At 39.1% G+C, this 18036-nt stretch overlaps 1 protein-coding gene across 2 annotated transcripts in view; it reads left to right on the forward strand.

Annotated features, from left to right (window-relative positions):
• EPHA4 (EPH receptor A4) overlaps positions 1-17648 on the forward strand; it is a 138042-nt gene extending 120394 nt beyond the window's left edge. The window contains exons 14-18 of one of the 2 annotated variants that reach the window (XM_014843255.3): positions 2086-2235; positions 5767-5960; positions 9292-9447; positions 9780-10693; positions 15055-17648. In XM_014843255.3, coding sequence (XP_014698741.3) covers positions 2086-2235; positions 5767-5960; positions 9292-9447; positions 9780-9894 — 615 coding nt within the window. In that variant the 3' untranslated portion in view covers positions 9895-10693; positions 15055-17648. Of the gene's footprint in view, positions 1-2085; positions 2236-5766; positions 5961-9291; positions 9477-9779; positions 10694-15054 lie in introns of both variants that reach the window. The other variant, XM_014843256.3, reaches the window with a different exon arrangement.
• The last annotated feature ends 388 nt before the right edge of the window (positions 17649-18036 follow it).

Genomic DNA, 18036 nt, shown 5'->3' on the forward strand with positions numbered 1-18036 from the left:
GAGGGATTTTGAAACAGCTCCTAGATGTGTGACCGCTTTACAAAGCCACAAAACACAGCTTCACTTATTATTGTATTTTTTTACACTTAAATTTTCCTTTTCTTTCTTTTTCTCTCTCTTTCTCTTCCTTCTTTCCTTCCTTTTTTCCTTTTCTGTCTCTCTCTCTTCCTCTCTCTTTCTTTCTTTTCTTTCTCGTGTTTGCTTTAGATCTTCTGTTTGGTTCTTACCTATCATTTAAAAAAAATTTCTTACTTTAAACAAGACAGAGCAATGTTTCTAGTTGGTTGTCTACCAAATCTGAGAATGCATATACAGGATTTATAAAACATTTACACTGTGAGGCTTTTCCAGTATCTAATGGCCTTCATTTTACTTCTGGTAGATAAGCCGGGATTAGGGCACAGTTAAGAGTTATCAGTACACAGTTAATGGCTACCCTATCTTAGCTGGACAATCTGAATATAAGATAGTAATGGAATAAACACAGATTCATAAAAGTTATTGGCCATTAGGGCTGACACCGTTAAAATCAACATGAAGCAGACAGTTACCAACCATCTTCGTCCTGTAATGCTCACCATTTTGCATCTGCAATCCTAAACATTGGGGTTTTTCATTTGGTTGGTTGGGTGGGTTTCTTTCCTTTTTTTTTTTTCTTTAGTACTCAGTTTCTTTGGCTCTTGTTTTGGTTCTTACACAGATCCTTTTTTGAATTCCAAATCCGTTCATTTAGGAAAGAATACATCTTTGTGAATGCTAAAGATCTTTTGTTTTTTCCCAGTAGTTGGAGAGAGGAAAGTTAAAGGAGGCTTCTTGAATGATACATTTACATAGATAAAACCTTAGCCAAATATTTAAGGAAGGTGGGAGGCAGCACAAGTGTCCTTCTGTATGTAGCAAATATAAGTGTAATACCCTGGGTTTCAGAGTAATCTGATGTGGATCAATGCAGTTTCCAGTACAATATATTGTCCTGTTTAGAAGCCCTTATAAAGCAGAGAAAACTTTTAAATGATGTCCTCTTGAACAGCTTAAGGATCTGAATTCAAGTTGAATTAATTTCCCCGGATGGAACCCGAGGAAGTTTGAAACTTGATTAAAAACACCTTGCACATAAGCATAATCAAATGAGACTGTCAGGGGAAAAAAACAAAAACAAAGCATACTTTAATATTCAATTGCTTTACCATTTTTGCAGGTGTTTTTTTATTAACTAAATGATAACCAAAATCCTACCCTCACTCCATTAAATCAATAATGGCTCTAACGTCTGGTATTATTTGGCTTACTCTAAGAGCCTATTGAGTGTATTACCTTCTAGCTATGCTGGGCATGTTTCTCATGCTACGTAAGAGTAGGATGGGAGCTGACCCCGTGGCACAGCGGTTAAGTGTGCATGTTCCTCTTCAGCAGCCCGGGGTTCACCGGTTCAGATCCCGGGTGCAGACATGGCACTGCTTGGCAAGCCATGCTGTGGTTGGCGTCCCACATACAGGCTAGAGGAAGATGGGCATGGATGGTAGCTCAGGGCCAGTCTTTCTCAGCAAAAAAAGGAGGATTGGCAGATGTTAGCTCAGGGCTAGTCTTCCCCCCACCCCCCCAAAAAAAGAGTAGGATGATAGTGTGATGGATAGAAATTTTCATATTTGACTTCCTTAGTTCATGAGTTTAGAAGCAATTTTGAGTGTGTCTTTGTGCTGCTGGGTGAGAGAGTCCAACAAGAAGTAAAATGAATATGAGCTGCACATCTATTGATCCACCACGGATAACATACGTATTTTGTAAAACCTGAGATTCCCTTTCTTCTACAATATTGCCTTAAGCAGACCTCAGATAACAGGTGGGCTTTTTAAAAATAATTAAACAGATTACTTGTTCACGTCCCTGTGACTAAAGAAAACATATGAGAAAGAACTGTCTCAGCCTGGAAGACTTTAGTTAAAATAAACAAGTCCCTTGTTATTGTTTGGAGAGCTAGCTCCGGAATGCTGTAGGCCTGCATGGCAAATAGGAACAACGTTCAGAAACTAAAATGGCACGTCACTAATGTACTTAAGGAATAACTTATGGTTCGAATGTTCATAGGGTGGCAAGATTCCCATCCGGTGGACTGCGCCAGAAGCAATTGCCTATCGTAAATTCACATCAGCAAGTGATGTATGGAGCTATGGAATCGTTATGTGGGAAGTGATGTCGTATGGAGAGAGACCTTATTGGGATATGTCCAATCAAGATGTGAGTCTTTATGTTCTGAAATATATGTCTTTTTGTATAGATTTGCATTCCAAAATATATGTCTTTGCGTTGAGATTCAGGAAGTTTTGCATTAGTGTATGATGGAGTGAGCGTAGAGCTTGAAATTATGCATTAAACTCAAGATTCTTAATATAAATGTGTCAAGTAATCTAGCTAAACCTTATGCTCAGGAATTTCAAGGACCAAAATTACATAGTCTAAGTGGTATACTATGAGAGAGAGCTTGATTAGATAGATAGATGCACAGATTGATATATTAGTGATATGGAACAGTATTTTTACTTGGTTGACTTTCAAACCCATACTGAAACAAAATTAAACGTTGAATTTTAAGAAAATGCAAGGATATCTGAAAAACACAAATTTCACGTGTGATCAAATTGATATGAAAGGTTTATTGGAAGAAAACTAGTGACTATTTTAAAGCTGGCATAATTGTAATTAGAGCTCACCCTTGAGGACTCTGAAATAAAGCTGCATTGAATGACCCTTTGTAAATTATGCACATCCCTTTAAATGTACCATCTGGACCGCTTCATGAGGGAGTATCCACAATGCCGGCAATTTCAGAAAAGCCTTCAATAATGACACTAATAAGATTCCAGAGTAATAGAATTTAATTACAAACATCTCCAGTCAGGGGAAAAAAAAAACCTAGACCAGAGGGTCTTCCTAGAAACTTACAAGCTAGTTCTGGAAAGGTTTTAATTACTTATAGAAGAGTGGAAATCAGATCAAAATAAAATGGCCAGTTTTTGAACTTTCCTAGTTTTTATATGTATGAGGTAAAATATTAGCATGGAGTGTTTACAATGCATGGTATTCAATTTATCAATAAAAAATTCTATTTTAGAAAAAGTCTCTTTTTTAAATTCTCTCTGAGGTGGAATGTTTTATGACCATCTGCCTTGTCGTCCTGAAACAACTGGAAGTTGCAAAGACGATTAAGCGGTGAACCAGGTGCGCTTAAGAAATAGGATGCTGGTCGCCTTATCAATGGAAGAGTGTTCAGAGCAATAGAAAAGCTAATGCACTCCGTGTCTACTGGGGCAAAAGGAATTCTCTAATCAGATTAAGAGGAATGGTAGTGTTGACATTGTATTATCTGTAAATTATAAAGGAAGGTTCATAGCAGATAGAAGAAAGACTGCAGCATACCTGATAGCTAATTACAGGCTGGAAAAAGACCGTAGAGGTGGAAGGCATGTAATCTATTGTTTGATGTGATTCTGGTACACAGACACCTTCAAGTACCTTTCTTGTAGCATCATTTGGTTTTGGCTTAGAGACTTTCAGAAGGATAAAGACGAACAACCTCCATGAGCCAGTAGTGCATGCCTTTACTTATTTCATTATTTGATCTTTAAACTTTCCTTTATTTCAGTTGAGAGCCATGGCCAAATGCTCATAAGGGCAGAGTATCTAAAGATGTCATCAGTTTTCCTGCCCTAAATCTTTTGAGACCTGTAGTTTTGACAGTTTCTATATGTTAATAAAACAATTTGTTGTTTTCGGCTTTTAGTTGCCTGGCTTTATCCATGGGAAAAGCATCTGAAACCATTTCTCTCCCACAAGTAATATTGATCTATCATTCACATCTATTTGTCTCTGTGTTGGATTCTATGTAGAACAGGAATCAATAGGAAATGTAACTAGAGAATTACTCTTATGAGTACAATTCATTTGGCGTATGGTGAATGGAGTCAAAGTAACTGGGGAAAATTTGTCAGACTTATCAAGTTTTTTGTTTGGTTTAATCCTCTGCCCCCCAAAACATTCCGCAGTAAACTGAGAAAATATGCTTTGTTAACCCACAAGCCATCTTCCAAGCTGGCAGTGGATAGAGGATTAATGAAGGAGTATTAAGCAGTCTGAGGAGTTATAACAAGTTGTGTTAACCTGGCATCAGCCCAATGTTGCTTGTATTCTCATCAATTCAATGTAAAATGTTTTCATCAAGTCTGGAGTCAACACCATGCACCTGGAAAGATAAAAGAAAGTCAGAGGGTCAGACTGACCTAATGTAATTGCCAGAAATAAATAAAATAATGTTCAATAAGATAGCAAATAGAAGTCTATAGTAGAAGGAGAAGTAGATAATACTAATACAACAGGATGTTGGCAAAAATACATGGGAGAAAGAGTCTCAGAGGGCTTAATCAATCACAAGATGATCGTTAAACTGAAGTGACGTGCTGGTTAAAAAGACAACACTCACACTACTACACAGAAACTACAGCCAACTGAATGGACTCTTTTCTGGTGAGGTCCAAGTCTTGAGCAGCAAATGGACCCCATGGCAGGATGAATCTGATGTGGTCACTGAGGTGGGTGCAATGACTGGCTGTTTCACTAGCAGCTGTCGTTTTGGTAGGAAAAAAAAAAGACTGATTTAAAACAAGTAAAACTTTTTAAAATCCCAAAACAAACAGAAGCACCTCCAGAATCTCATAGGATACTCTTAAACAAAGCTTATGAGTAGTGAAAAATTATGAAGCAATTCCTCTCTTTAAATTTGGCATAGTCGTACCATATTACATTACTGGGATTCACGCCTTGAAAAGGAGGGTTTAGAGAAAAGCCAATAAGACAAATACTGTAATATCTGAGAAGACCGATTAGAAAAATCAGAATTTGAAGAAAGACTGTTGAATGATTATTTGTATCTTGTTAGGCTGGGAGACCACATTGGGCAATAAGACAATTTTCATCTACCGTTATAACTTCTTTCCTTTGATGTATAAGGGTCCCCTTTAAAATGCAAATACCTTATAAAAAGGTGGAGTTTTTGCCACCCTTTTTCTTTTTCAAAAAAAAAATCTACTTACTGACACCTTTAACAAGGTCAATTGACAGCCACCTGAGACCAAGAAAGAGACAGAGAATTGGATATCTGAGGGGATAGTCTTCCAAAAGTCAAAATGGCTAGGCATCTGGAGGAGGGGAAGGAATGTGCTGTTTCTGAGAAAGGCAGTGTCTTCAGGATTGGGAGAGCCGGAAGCTGGGCTTGGTATTGACCCAGTAGCTGTCTGAGCAAGAGGACCAAGGCTTAAAATGATGCAAAGGGACTTCATTTTGGAGGCAGCTATTAACTGCTTCCCAAGGAAGGTCTTTAACGCTAGTGAGAATCTCTTTTGCTAAGAGCGTTTAGCTGATGCTAGATAGCAGAATGGGGAGGGTCATCACCATGTGATCTCCGAGGGCTGGGCCTACACCATGTTGTTGATCTGATTGGGTTCTAACCACTTTGGAACATTGATGCATCTTCACTTTAGAGTTTCCAATTGGCATTGCCTGCCATTGGAGAACACCTCATAGCAACAGCTGGCTTCCCTGCCTGGTTGCCAGTGATACTCAGGTCCAGCTTTGGCTGCTGTGAAGGAGTTGGAGCTGTTCCCGTGCTCAAGCTTGCCGGCAGCTTAATGTACAGGGGACAAGCCGATCAGAAGGGTGAACGTCTAAGGACAGCTTGCCTGGCAGCTTAACATACCATTCTGTTTTCTTTGATAGGTGATTAAAGCCATTGAGGAAGGCTATCGACTACCCCCTCCAATGGACTGCCCCATTGCCCTCCACCAGCTGATGCTAGACTGCTGGCAGAAGGAGAGAAGTGACAGGCCCAAATTTGGGCAGATTGTCAACATGTTGGACAAACTCATCCGCAACCCCAACAGCTTGAAGAGGACGGGGACTGAGAGCTCCAGGTCAGCCACGCTTACTTAATAGTGATGTATGAAAGACTCCATTAGAGATGGCAGGCAAGCAGTGACTCACTTTAATTCCTGCCTTTTAGTCAGAAGCCACTTCACAGGTCTCTGCAACCTGGGTGGCTTCTTTCTCAATTAGTGAAGTATTCATTGTAGTTCTGGTCACCATTTTGGAGAGCCTCATGCCTGGCAGGCCTCAAACAGTAGTAAGAAGAACAAATTAAAGGCAACAACAAGGAAATAACTAAAGTGCTTACCTTATGATGCTGGACCTGAAAATTTAGGAAGAAAGAGGAAATGTACTTTTGAAAGATGTTCAGTTCCTAGATGCTTTATTTTGAAAAGGGAAAGAAACATTGACTTCGGGAAAAATAAAGATTAGAGGACAGACCTTTATGCAGTGCAATTTTTAAGTTGACTTATCGAGTGTTAATTGTCACAACAGACTCATTAGTTTTCAGTTCTCAAAGTTTCTGTTTTCTGAGTCTTTCAAGAATAGAAGGAAACAGGACCAAGATAGAAACTGACCAAGTTAAAAAGCATGCAGATGAGCGTTTGAGAAGGGTTTTCAAAACTAAAATGATGAAACCACCTGTAAAAGGGGCAGTTATTTCATTGGAAAGAGCAAAATGAAGAAGCGTATTCATGCGGAAGGAAGAGAAAGACACTGCAAGTCCTGTAATTCCTGTAGGAACTTTCCTGCATGGAGACTGAGCTTTACTAGCAGAAGAGGCAGGATGCCTGGATACCAGTTCCATCTGAAAGGGTGTAGCCCATCCTTATCAGCTGAATTATCTAAGAAGACAGGCACAATAAGACCAAGTGATTCAGACTTGCCTGAGGCGAGGCATCTACGCTTCTCCAAATATGTACTTCTTAAAGGCTTCTCTTTCATCATGGCCCTGAGTTAAAAACAGGAGGACTTTTTCTCCCACGATATCCAAGCCCTTCCAGGCTTGGCCGGCACAATGATGTTCTCCACCAGTCTTTCTCCTAAAAGCTTAACCTAAAGATTGTAGACGAGAAGGAATATACTTAATATTACAAAACATGAGAAAAACAACTTGGAGCAAACAGCAGAGGAACCTTCCATTCTCTTTAGCATTGGCCACTACACAGAGCTTAACGATCACGCTCTTCTGAAATAGGATTGGCCTGATTCACATTACTCCTGCCACTTGGTAGCTATGTGACCTAAGAAAAACCAACCTAACATTTCTGAGCTAGTTTTTGGTTTTTTATTCACTGTAAGGGTGTAAATAGCTAGCGGTAAGGCCTCCTTTCTGGGTAGCTAGCTTCTTCTATTCCAAGATAAACCTCCTCTAGCTTTGAGATCTCCAGCTCTAGATCCCCGTGTATTTAGTCTGAGGGTCCTAAGGCCATTTCTTTGGTACTTGGGGCTTCTCCTGCTAGCATAAACTCATCGGCTACTAATATTGTATACTGTGCTCTTAGCACCAAAGTGCAGAACAAATTGAACTAGTGGATACCCTTTCCTCAATTCTAAGTTCTTCTCACTGATGGTACTTAAATAGCTTTGATACTTATTACTGCTTGCTGATAATGGGATGTAGTATAATGTGGCATGTGATTCAGCACAAGTTAAGCAAATGTCATGGTGTTCCCCAGAGAGCACAAAGACTTCCAGAACAAGCTTGAGAATCACCCTTAGAGTTAACTGATACCCGAGTGAGGAGATTTTCATCCTAAGGTCATTTCGACCTTGTCACGTACCTAGAGCCTTCCTTGCTGCCCTGTTAATGTTCTTGGCTTAAAGTTGGAAGTAAATGCAAATTATTGGTCTTTGTCTAATAACAGATATTATCGGTAAACATTCCACACTAATGTCTAAAATTCTATGTGGTAATGTTTGTTATTGACTCAAAATTTGGAAGAGAATTAAATCTTGACTATTCTTGCTGTAAAAATGCAGAATTTTACTCAGAAAATTGGATTTAATTGAAAGCAAGCTCACAAAGGCAAGCTATTGTTCAGACAGAAAACCTTTTGACAAAACAAGTCATTTAAAAAATATTTATATAAAAGGGAAGTAATGCAAATCAAAATAATTTAGCTAAAAATTATGATAAAAAACAGAATTGGATTAATTCTGCTACGTAGAAAATTAATCAAGCCATTATACTGACTTAATTTTGTTTTTACAAGAAAAGCATTTTTTTTGTTGAAAATTCAATAGTGATGATATAATTCTGATTTAAATGTTTATATTCAAGCAACATAGTCTGAGGATGAAAATCAGGTCAAAAATGTTAGGATCAACCACATTCTGTAATTTCTAGGGAAAAAGGAAATTCAAGAAAATATAACTTAGCAAGCAGCAGTGTTGCTATACAGGTAATTGTAATAAAGTAATGTACCCTGTAATAAAATAAAGTAATAAGTACGCTGAGAAGGTCTACCTATGATTATTAGGTAGTTTGATGATGAAGATGACTATAATTCTTTTAATAAATACTTTCCATTAATAGGTGATTTATCATATATCAATATCGTGAAGAGTGGCGTAATTCTTGCCTTGAACTATAGTCATTCTTGACAATGACCTAATATAAAACACCTGGCCTGAGAAATGCATAAACTAATAAATAAGTTCATAAGAAGTGCTCAGATTTTGTTGAAATGATTATTCAGGAGCCCCAGCAAGGGAATACGAGAAGCACATTCCACAATGCAAACAGTGATCAAAGTAGCCATTCTTCCTGCCAGTCTTGGCACACGTGCTGGTCAGGCATGGGTTGATTAAAGAGGGGATTAACTCCCTGCTGTCCCCAGTTTGTTTGAATGCCCTGAGCCTGCCTGCAAACCTGGCTGGAAGCATGCTGGACTTGAACTCTTGCTGTTTTCTCTGCTTCCATCGAGTCTGGCAGGTTGCAAGCTTGCAGTTTTCCTTACTCATACTTCACTAGGGTTTCCATAGTTGCGGAACGAAAGTCTACAATATTTGGTGCTGGCAAGGACTGGACTCTTTCTGCAAAAACTGAACAGGTTCCAGCCACATGGGCTCCCCTGATCTTTACTCAGGCTGGGATGTTAAAAGACCTGCTATGATCATTAATGCATGAAGAAGTCCCTATAAAAGAAATGTGGGAAATGGAATTAAGAACAAATCGGGTGATTGATAGATGCTTCCACAGCCTAGTGAAATTAGGGGCAAAAATCACATGGTGACATTTGATGGCGAATGTTCCATGGAAAACCTGCTCTTGGCATTTCAATGTCCCTTTCCTATCTTGGGCAATCTGACTTCGGAGTCTTGCGGTCTCACTGATGGTTCTTGTCTGTCTACACTTTCTCATTCCATTTCCAGACCTAACACTGCCTTGTTGGATCCGAGCTCCCCGGAATTCTCCGCCGTAGTATCGGTGGGCGATTGGCTCCAGGCCATTAAAATGGACCGGTATAAGGATAACTTCACGGCTGCTGGTTATACCACACTAGAGGCTGTAGTGCACGTGAACCAGGAGTAAGTACTCAGCGATCTTACACAAAAGGGTAAATCTAGATTTAATAGTATTTTCCTTTTTCGCTTTGAGCTGCATAATCATCCTACTCATTAAAAAAAAATAAACAGAAAACTGGAATGCTTTTCATTTTGATTGAGTGTAATTTTACACAGCCTCTATAAAGCACCTACATTGTTGCATTAAATTGCTTAATTAAACATTTTAATACACCTGCCTTGTTGTGCTGTATTAATTGTGGCTGATTCAAATGTGTGTCTGCATGAAGCCTGGAAAAGAGGTTCTCAGCCCTCGTAACTCTGTCTTTCCCTCTTTCTTCTCCCCCTGTCTACAGTGACCTGGCAAGAATTGGGATCACCGCTGTCACACACCAGAATAAGATTTTGAGCAGTGTCCAGGCGATGAGAACCCAAATGCAGCAGATACACGGCAGAATGGTTCCTGTCTGAGCCGGTACTGAATAAACTCAAAACTCTTGAAATTAGTTTACCTCATCCATGCACTTTAATTGAAGAACTGCACTTTTTTTTACTTCGTCTTCGCCCTCCGAAATTAAAGGAAAAAAAAAAAAATCTGCAGCGTAGCTTGGTGTACAGGTTGCTGAAACTGTGGGGCTTACAGAAATGACATCTGTCATTTGAAATAGATCTGGAACAAATTGTTTCTCAGACGTACTTCGGTCCATCACCAGTTTGTAAAATACATGTACCTATATAAATAGAACATCGCCTCCGAGTGTGGCTGCCGTATTTGCTGCGGACACTGAGTTTCTCTGAGACATCCTTGATTCTCTCTACATTTGGAATTACAACCGTCATATTTTGTTTGTGGCATCAGTGACAGTCATCTTTCTTTCACTGGAATGAAGACCATGCCTAGGAACATTTTTGAAGGACTCAGGCTTGGTTCATACCGTGGAAAAAACTCTAGGTGAAAACCACATGGCTCATCAGTGTTTCTCCTTCAGTGCTCAGGCCACCTGGTGGATTATGATGACATGAGGGGCTGGAAAGAAAAGGAAAGTGGATTTAAGAATAATAATAAAAGTAATAATAAAACCCAAGCATCGTACCCCCTAACTGGACAAAGAAGGTCTGTTTCTTTGGGCCTGTGGCTGTGCCATATAAAGTCTTATTTTGGGACTCTACAACCGTATTGTGACTACCTTACGGTTAGTGGACTGTGACAATCTTTAATAGGGAACTTTGACATTTCCCTCCTTTAAAGAAGTAACCCAAAATATACAAGGTAAGTCAAAAGAACCAGCAATGAGTCTTTCTATAATAAAAACTTTTTTAAAAAACTTGATCTTATTTAAAACACTAAGGGGTAAATATTCTTGCATGTCTATTGGGTAGTTTGGGTTTCTTTCAAGATGTCGGTACTCTCTTGACAATGGGAGAGGACACCAAAACCAATATGGCCTCCTTGCTGTTCTTCCAGGAAGCAGTGAAATAGGAACTATATGAGGTCAGGTTCTGGAAGACGGGACCTAGACTCTTGCTGGCAGTGCTTTTCTTCATACAGGGTTCCTCTTGCTCTTTGGTGCCATTCATTCATGCCACAAGTGCTTATTGAGGATCTTCTGGGTTCCGGGCAGTAACTCAGGAGCCTTGCTCTCTAACCTTTTTGGGTCATGTATGTGTCCCATCCTTTGGAGTCTTTGCTCCCATTGAGAAGTACTGGAGGGTCTCTTTTCCATCAGTCTCATTTTCTGTCTGGCTCCAGCAGCCGCATACCAAACAAGATCAGCCAGAGAGGACTGACCTAGATGTCAATGGTGAGACTTGGAATTCACCTTACTACCTCATTATCAGGAAATGACCTACTAAAATACACACTTTTCATCCATAAAGCCCATTAGACTTAGACTTTTTTTTTTTTATTTTTGGTGAGGAAGATTGGCCCTAGGTTAATATCTGTTGCCAATCTTCCTCTTTTGCTTGAGGAAGATTGTCCCAGAGCTAACATCTGTGCCAGTCTTCCTCTATTTTGTATGTGGGATGCCACCACAGCATGGCTTGATGAGGGATCCAAACCTGCAAATCCTGGGCTGCCGAAGTGGAGTGCACCAACTTCACTACACCACTGGGCCAGCCCCCTTAGATGCTTTTTTTAATCCTAGAATTTCCTTCTTGAAACAGGTAATTACATGGCTTTGCTCAATCCAAAAAGCAAAGGATCTAACTTTTTTGACTGGACAAATTTTAACTTTTTTACTTATTCCATTTTTATCACTTTTAAACAAGAGCTTGGCTGATTTTAATGACCTTTATTTCCCCCTTGGTTTCATCCTGAAAGCTATTTCTTATAGAGCAAAGAATGTTAAATTTGATGCTGTCAAATCGTGACAGTTTAGTAAAACCCTTTTTGCAACATTAGTTGTAAAAGCTTTTCTGTTCAGAAGGAATGTGAAATTTGTTTTTAAAACTACTCCAGCAATTTTAGTTTTATCACCACTTTTGCTGAAGTCTAGGAGTTCTGGATATTCGTGTTAAAAATTGACAAATGTAGGTTGGTTTTTTTGCTTGCTCTTTAAAAAAATTGTAATTTCTTTTTCCTTCAGCAAAGCTGTGGAGTATTTTGTTTTTAATCTCCACAGTCCAATCCAAATAAGATAGCACTATGGTATTATCTTATAAGTAAAAAGAGAATGTTACCTTGTGTACATTGCATAATTAAAAGTATTGCTTTCTTAAAGTCAACAACTTGACTTGCAGTATTTTTCTAAATATTGGGCATATTCAAAACAGAACATTTCAAAAAGGAGTGTGTCAGTCCTAAGATGTCCTAACAAGTTAGTGCTATATATTATGCTGGCGTTGTTTTCCTCAGCAGGTCTTTCTGTAAATGAATAATAGGTGAGGATTGAAAGAAAGGCAGAATATGAAATCTTACTTCATTCAAAGGTTGCCTTCTGAATCTTAATTTTAATACACACGTGAGTTAAAGTCCAGGACAATGGAAAATCAAAAGGGGACTCTCTGAGTGTCTAAAGTAATATCCAGTAGCAGGAACAGTGTTAACTCCATTGCTTCCATGAAGTTACACATTTTAGAAGAGAAATATAAGGACTATAGGAATGTTGCATTGTTGCCTGCGGCCTGGGGCCACGTTCTGGCATCCAGATAGCTTTGGATTCTAAAGCCAATTGAGATGTTGACACTGGGAAGTTCATTCTACATTTCTTTGTAACTCAGTTCCTCTGCCTATAAATTAGAGATAACGATACTTTTCTAACAACACATTTCTTACAGCATGGTCCTGTTGTGAGTGTATATGAAGTTCTCTTATATAGCACATACTGAACTTCACATAAAAAAAGATGTACCCTTCCTCCGAGGTCTCCCAAGTGTTATTCATCCATCGTTCACTTGTGAACCCAAATGCTAGATGGAGTGAAATGAAATTCAATGGTAGGGAGCCATGCAGATGAAGCTGCTTTACTTTTAATGGGTTTATGAGGGTTTGGGGGTGAACCTGGATCTATACAAAAGGTGGTAGACCTATCAAATCAAATTCCTCCTGTATTATTTAGCCTTGAAATTCATAAAATTGTTATTTTATAATTGGAAAGAGTGAAATGCACAATAAGACCCCCTTGCAATGAAAAGAACTGGATGGCACAGATGCTTTGGTGTCTTCATGACTGACTCAAAGGAACAACGATTTGGTTATTTAGTCACACTGAAAGTCGCGTCTTTCACTCGTGATCCCACATAGACCACAGGCTTTGTCTGGTCTCTGTTCAAGCAATTCCCCATGCCCTGTGATAAAAGGATTCAAAGGAGAGAAGGTTTATTTTTCTCTACTTATTCTGGCATCAACTAGATATAAGCCTTCACATTCCACACTTCTCACTCGAAACATCCAATCCTTTTCACATACACACTGAGTCCCGAAATAGCTCACTTAATATTACAAATATATTTATATAATGCATATTTATATCCAGGCGTTTAGTGAGGAAGGAGGTTGGCAAACTGAAAGGGGACAAACGTGTTTTTGAAACCACTCTTTATCTTCTAAGAATGGAATTTCTAGGAGCAAAAGAAAAACACCTTCCAAAAGCTTGCATATCCATATGGTGTTGGTTGTACTCCATCAGTCTTAAGGTCACAGTCGTGTTCTCCTTGTCCTTCCTATAAATGCATGCCTGTCTGATGAAATCCCTGCACATTCAGGTTTCAAAAACTACATTTGTTAGGCTTACTGAGTTCCAGAGAGGAAACAGTTGGAAAAATAGATCCAATTCCTCTTCTTTCATTTTTTGCATAATTGAGAAAATGAATGATGTTGACAAGTGGCTTTTTGAAGACCTTCATAGCATACCCTTATCCACATTTATAGTTTTAAATTGCTTAAGAAGTAATTTCTATCTGAATATCCTATGAGAAAGCTTTCTCTCTTTCCAAATAGACTAAAGTGTTTTCTACAAGTTTAAATAATGGTCATTTACCTCCAACAAACTAAATTTTATGTATCTCCCTCACACAATAAATAAACATGTACATATGCAAAACAAGTAAATAAATAATTGATTTAACAAAATAAGTAAAATTGCCTGTAAAGATGTATTTTGGTCTTAATCCTTGCTCTACACTTGAAGCCACCAACTGCCAAACATGGCCATTATGATGGGAGATAGGGAGAGACCAAGAAACAATCTTGACGGTCAGTTGTCAGAAAGGAAAGAAGAGAAATTGCTTCTTTTGGCTTGAGTTGATTATTTGACTAATGAGAGGATGCAAAGAAGCCACAATGATTCAGTTGAATTGCACCAGCCTTGTTTGATTCTAGATTCATGGGGCGGCTGTGGCTGATTAGTTCTTGGTGGGCTTGAGCCCCCAAGACCTCGCTCACTGGCGCCAAACCTCTCACAATGCATATGGCCCCAGGTTCCTTCCCTCAGCCTGTTATATGTAGATTATATGGATCTTTTACAAATTAGATACCTCCATTCATTAGACATTACTTTCTTTTTAAGAAAAACAGCCAATACTTTTTATTTCTTAGATTGTATTCTTTCAGTCATATTGTTGAATATTGGCGGATCATGATGTATCCGGATTTGTTTCCAAGATAGACAGTTTCCCCCTTTGGAAAGACTGGATGCTGGTATCTGCGGCTTTTGCAGTAAGCCACTTTGCCTTTCACATCCTTTCTAAGCCCTTCTCATCTTGCACAACTGAACCGTAACAAGTCGGAATTTTCATTTCAAAGAGAGGCTGTTCACGTAGTGGTTAAAGCCTGGCTGTGGCTCAGACTGTGTGAGCTCTACTCCTAGCTCTGCTGCTTCAGAACGTACGACCAGGAGCAGATTGCCAGCCTCTCTGCACTGCCATGTCCTCATCTGTGTAATAGGAATAAGAATAGTAGCTTCCTTGGAGTTGTTATAACTAAGATGCTAATAAACATTTTTTTTATTGTTATTAGAGTTGTCACTTTTCAGAGGAGGAGAGTAAGAACTCGTGATGTCCCTCTTGAACTGCTTCTTATGGAGCTATACCAACTTCTATGCACCTATGTTCTTTCTCGCGTTATTGGTTGACAACTGGCTGGCGATGTTGGTTGATGTTTTGTCTAAAGTCTTGTTCTTTTCTCCACAGGGAGCAGATTCTGCTATCTTGGACTCACAGCCCTTCCTGTTGCTTACAAAGCCCACAGAAGAAAACAGAACACACCCTCCTCAGTTCCTTCCAAATGTGTTTCTTCTGCTTCTACTACGCCAGTCCTGGAGCAAAGACACTGATGAAACAACACCCGTTCCTGAAAAGAATAAAAGTGTGACTTTCAAATGCCCTTTCCCAGTGAAAGAAACAGCAAACATTCCAGGTTCAGCATCTGTTCTCCGCTTGCGCTGAGGAATGGACTGTTTCGCAGCACCAGCTCTGCAGAGCCTTTGTTCCCAAACTCCTTGCGGTTTTATTTATATGTATTTCCATATCTCATTCCTGTACGTCACTGCTGCCTTGGCAGGGCAGCAAGGCGACAGGTTTTACTATGGACACCAGGTCGGGTGCCACCACGCAAAACAAAGCCAGTTCCCATGAGCTGCCTATGATATGCATTGCTGAAGTAACATTTTACCCAGGGTGTGCCATGCAGTGATATAAATATATTTTTTTCCTAGACTAAATATGAGCTGACTATCTCTTTTGATGTGTGTACATAGGTGTGAGTGTGTGTACGCGAGTGTAGGGGTGTGTGTGTGTGTATAACCTCATGCTTAGAACTGCCTGTGAATGTTGTGGAATGCTACACCTGGAGAGTTCTGGTTTTCCACCAGCTCTGAGATGAAGAGCCACACGAGAGAGTGGGCCAGGAGACCATGCCCATCCCCTTAGAAAGACAACCCAGAAATGTTAAATGTCCTATATCTATTAAGTGTATTTTGTAGTTGCCACACTAACCTTAATAAGTGATTCTCCAGCTTGGGACAGAGGCATTTTCACCCTAGTGGTGGAGTAATTTTAGAATATAAATCCATTCAGGTGACAACTTATCATCGAAATCACGAATTCTGATCGAACTCTTCATCCGAATCACCACTTCCTTGATGGCGAGAGAGAAGGGGATGGAATTTGTCTGGTAACCCCAAATGGAATACAAGTAGCCTTTGTTTTTCTGCATAAATGGACTTGTTGAATGAGAACAAATATATGCAATTCATATACTTTCGGAGATGAACGTAGACGTGTGTCAGTTTTAAGATGCTGTGTCCTGGATTAATACTTTGTCTCCCGATGTCACAGAAAAGTACATGCCAGTGACTCTTGAGGTTAGCATAGTTGGGGTTAAATGGCCTCAAGCAATTTCAGGTTCCCAATTTACACAGAAAGTTCTACAGTTATTAATATGCAGCTAATTCCTACAGCCCTCAAAAGTGCATCAGCCTTCTGGAATCGGAGGTCCGTTATGTGAAGATTCAGTTTTGATATGACACATATACCAAACTCCAGCTGACATACTGCCATTTTTCACAATCTGAGTGGCTGCCTTGCTTATTCTAAGCTATGGTTGCAGAAACTGTGGCCATTTATATAAGCTATAACATCAAATCAGGGAAAAATGGGGGAAAAAAGATTCTGAACCCTAAGTTGTTGAACAAGTAGAGAAAATGATCAATAAATATTTATTACATTCTGACAGGGTGTGTGGCATTGTATTCTCATAACTATGCCAGAGTGACAAAGTTAATTCACCCCTTTTGGGGGACTTTAATATATTTTTAAAGGGATGTGCCTATGCATTGATGCCTGGAAAATATGTATAAAGAAATGAGGTTGACTCTCTGAGCAGGTCATCTTTCCCCGAGGTAAGGGCAGGAGGCCAAGTTAAGGGCTGTATGTAGCTCTGTGAGTGAGTGCTGGCCTAGGGAGCTCAGAAGATAAATTTCGCTCAGATCTTCCATTAGGCAGCATTAAGCTGTTCCCTTGCACCAAATCAAATAGCTTCACCATGTGTCCGCTGGCCCCAAATTATTTTTAACAATCTTAAGAATGAAATATTCTGGTGTGTTTTAAAATGTTATTTTAAAGAAAGGTTGTGCTCACGACACAGCTGGTGTGTGTTTTGAGACCTCTTGTATTCAATCTGTGAAGGATATGTGTATTAATCCATACACGCGTATAGCCTCAATATTTGTCTGAAGACACTTAAATTCTGACCAGTAAAGGAAAGTTCTAGAAGCAATATTTTCACTTATTTAACATTCTCCAAACAACATCAAGCATTGATACACACTGAAGAGTGCATTTATTTTTTGTATCACTCCAAGTATGTTGGAATATGCAAGGACTGTGGTTAAAATTAGAATGTATAAGGCATATTATAATTTAGTTCATAACTGAAAAAGAAATTAATAGAACATTGTTTGGTTCATACATGTTCCGAGATTTGAGCGATCTCTTAAGTTAGACATAGATTTTCTATTTTGTTTTAATTTGTCAAGGTATTTTTCTTCCCTTCATGAACTTTAGGTACACATAACTTATGTCATTTATTTATGGTCTTTTATACCTAGTTTGTAAAATTGTAAAATAGCAAACTAAATGCAAAGAGTTTGCATTTGAAAATAATAAAGTAGTTGCCGTATACAAACTTAGAATCTAGTTGTCTCTTTTCAATAATTTTTGCCATAGGTATGGTGTTTCTAAATTAATTAACTTTTGGTTGTCATTTGATTAAAACACAAATATCTTAAATTCTAGTTGAGAGTACTTATTCAGAGGATAAAAAGCATTGACTTCTAAATGCTCCTTGCCCTTGGGAGCGATGCATCGGCAAATCTGACTTAGATTCCATAAGATCCTGTATCCCATTGTAATTAAGACTATGAGCTTTGTGGGGAATTGAGGCTCCACTTCTTATTGATCATGCAATCTAGGTCAAGTTTCTTTTTTTCTTTTTTTTTTTTTGAGGAAGATTAGCCCTGAGCTAACGTCTGCTGCCAATCCTCCTCTTTTTGCTGATGAAGACTAGCCCTAAGCTAACATCTGTGCCCATCTTCCTCTACTTTGTATGTGGGACACCTACCACAGCATGGCATGCCAAGCGGTGCCATGTCCACACCCGGGATTCCAACCAGC

The sequence above is a fragment of the Equus asinus genome, chromosome 19 (genome assembly GCF_041296235.1).
Source record: "Equus asinus isolate D_3611 breed Donkey chromosome 19, EquAss-T2T_v2, whole genome shotgun sequence".
In the NCBI taxonomy this organism is placed as follows: domain Eukaryota; kingdom Metazoa; phylum Chordata; class Mammalia; order Perissodactyla; family Equidae; genus Equus; species Equus asinus.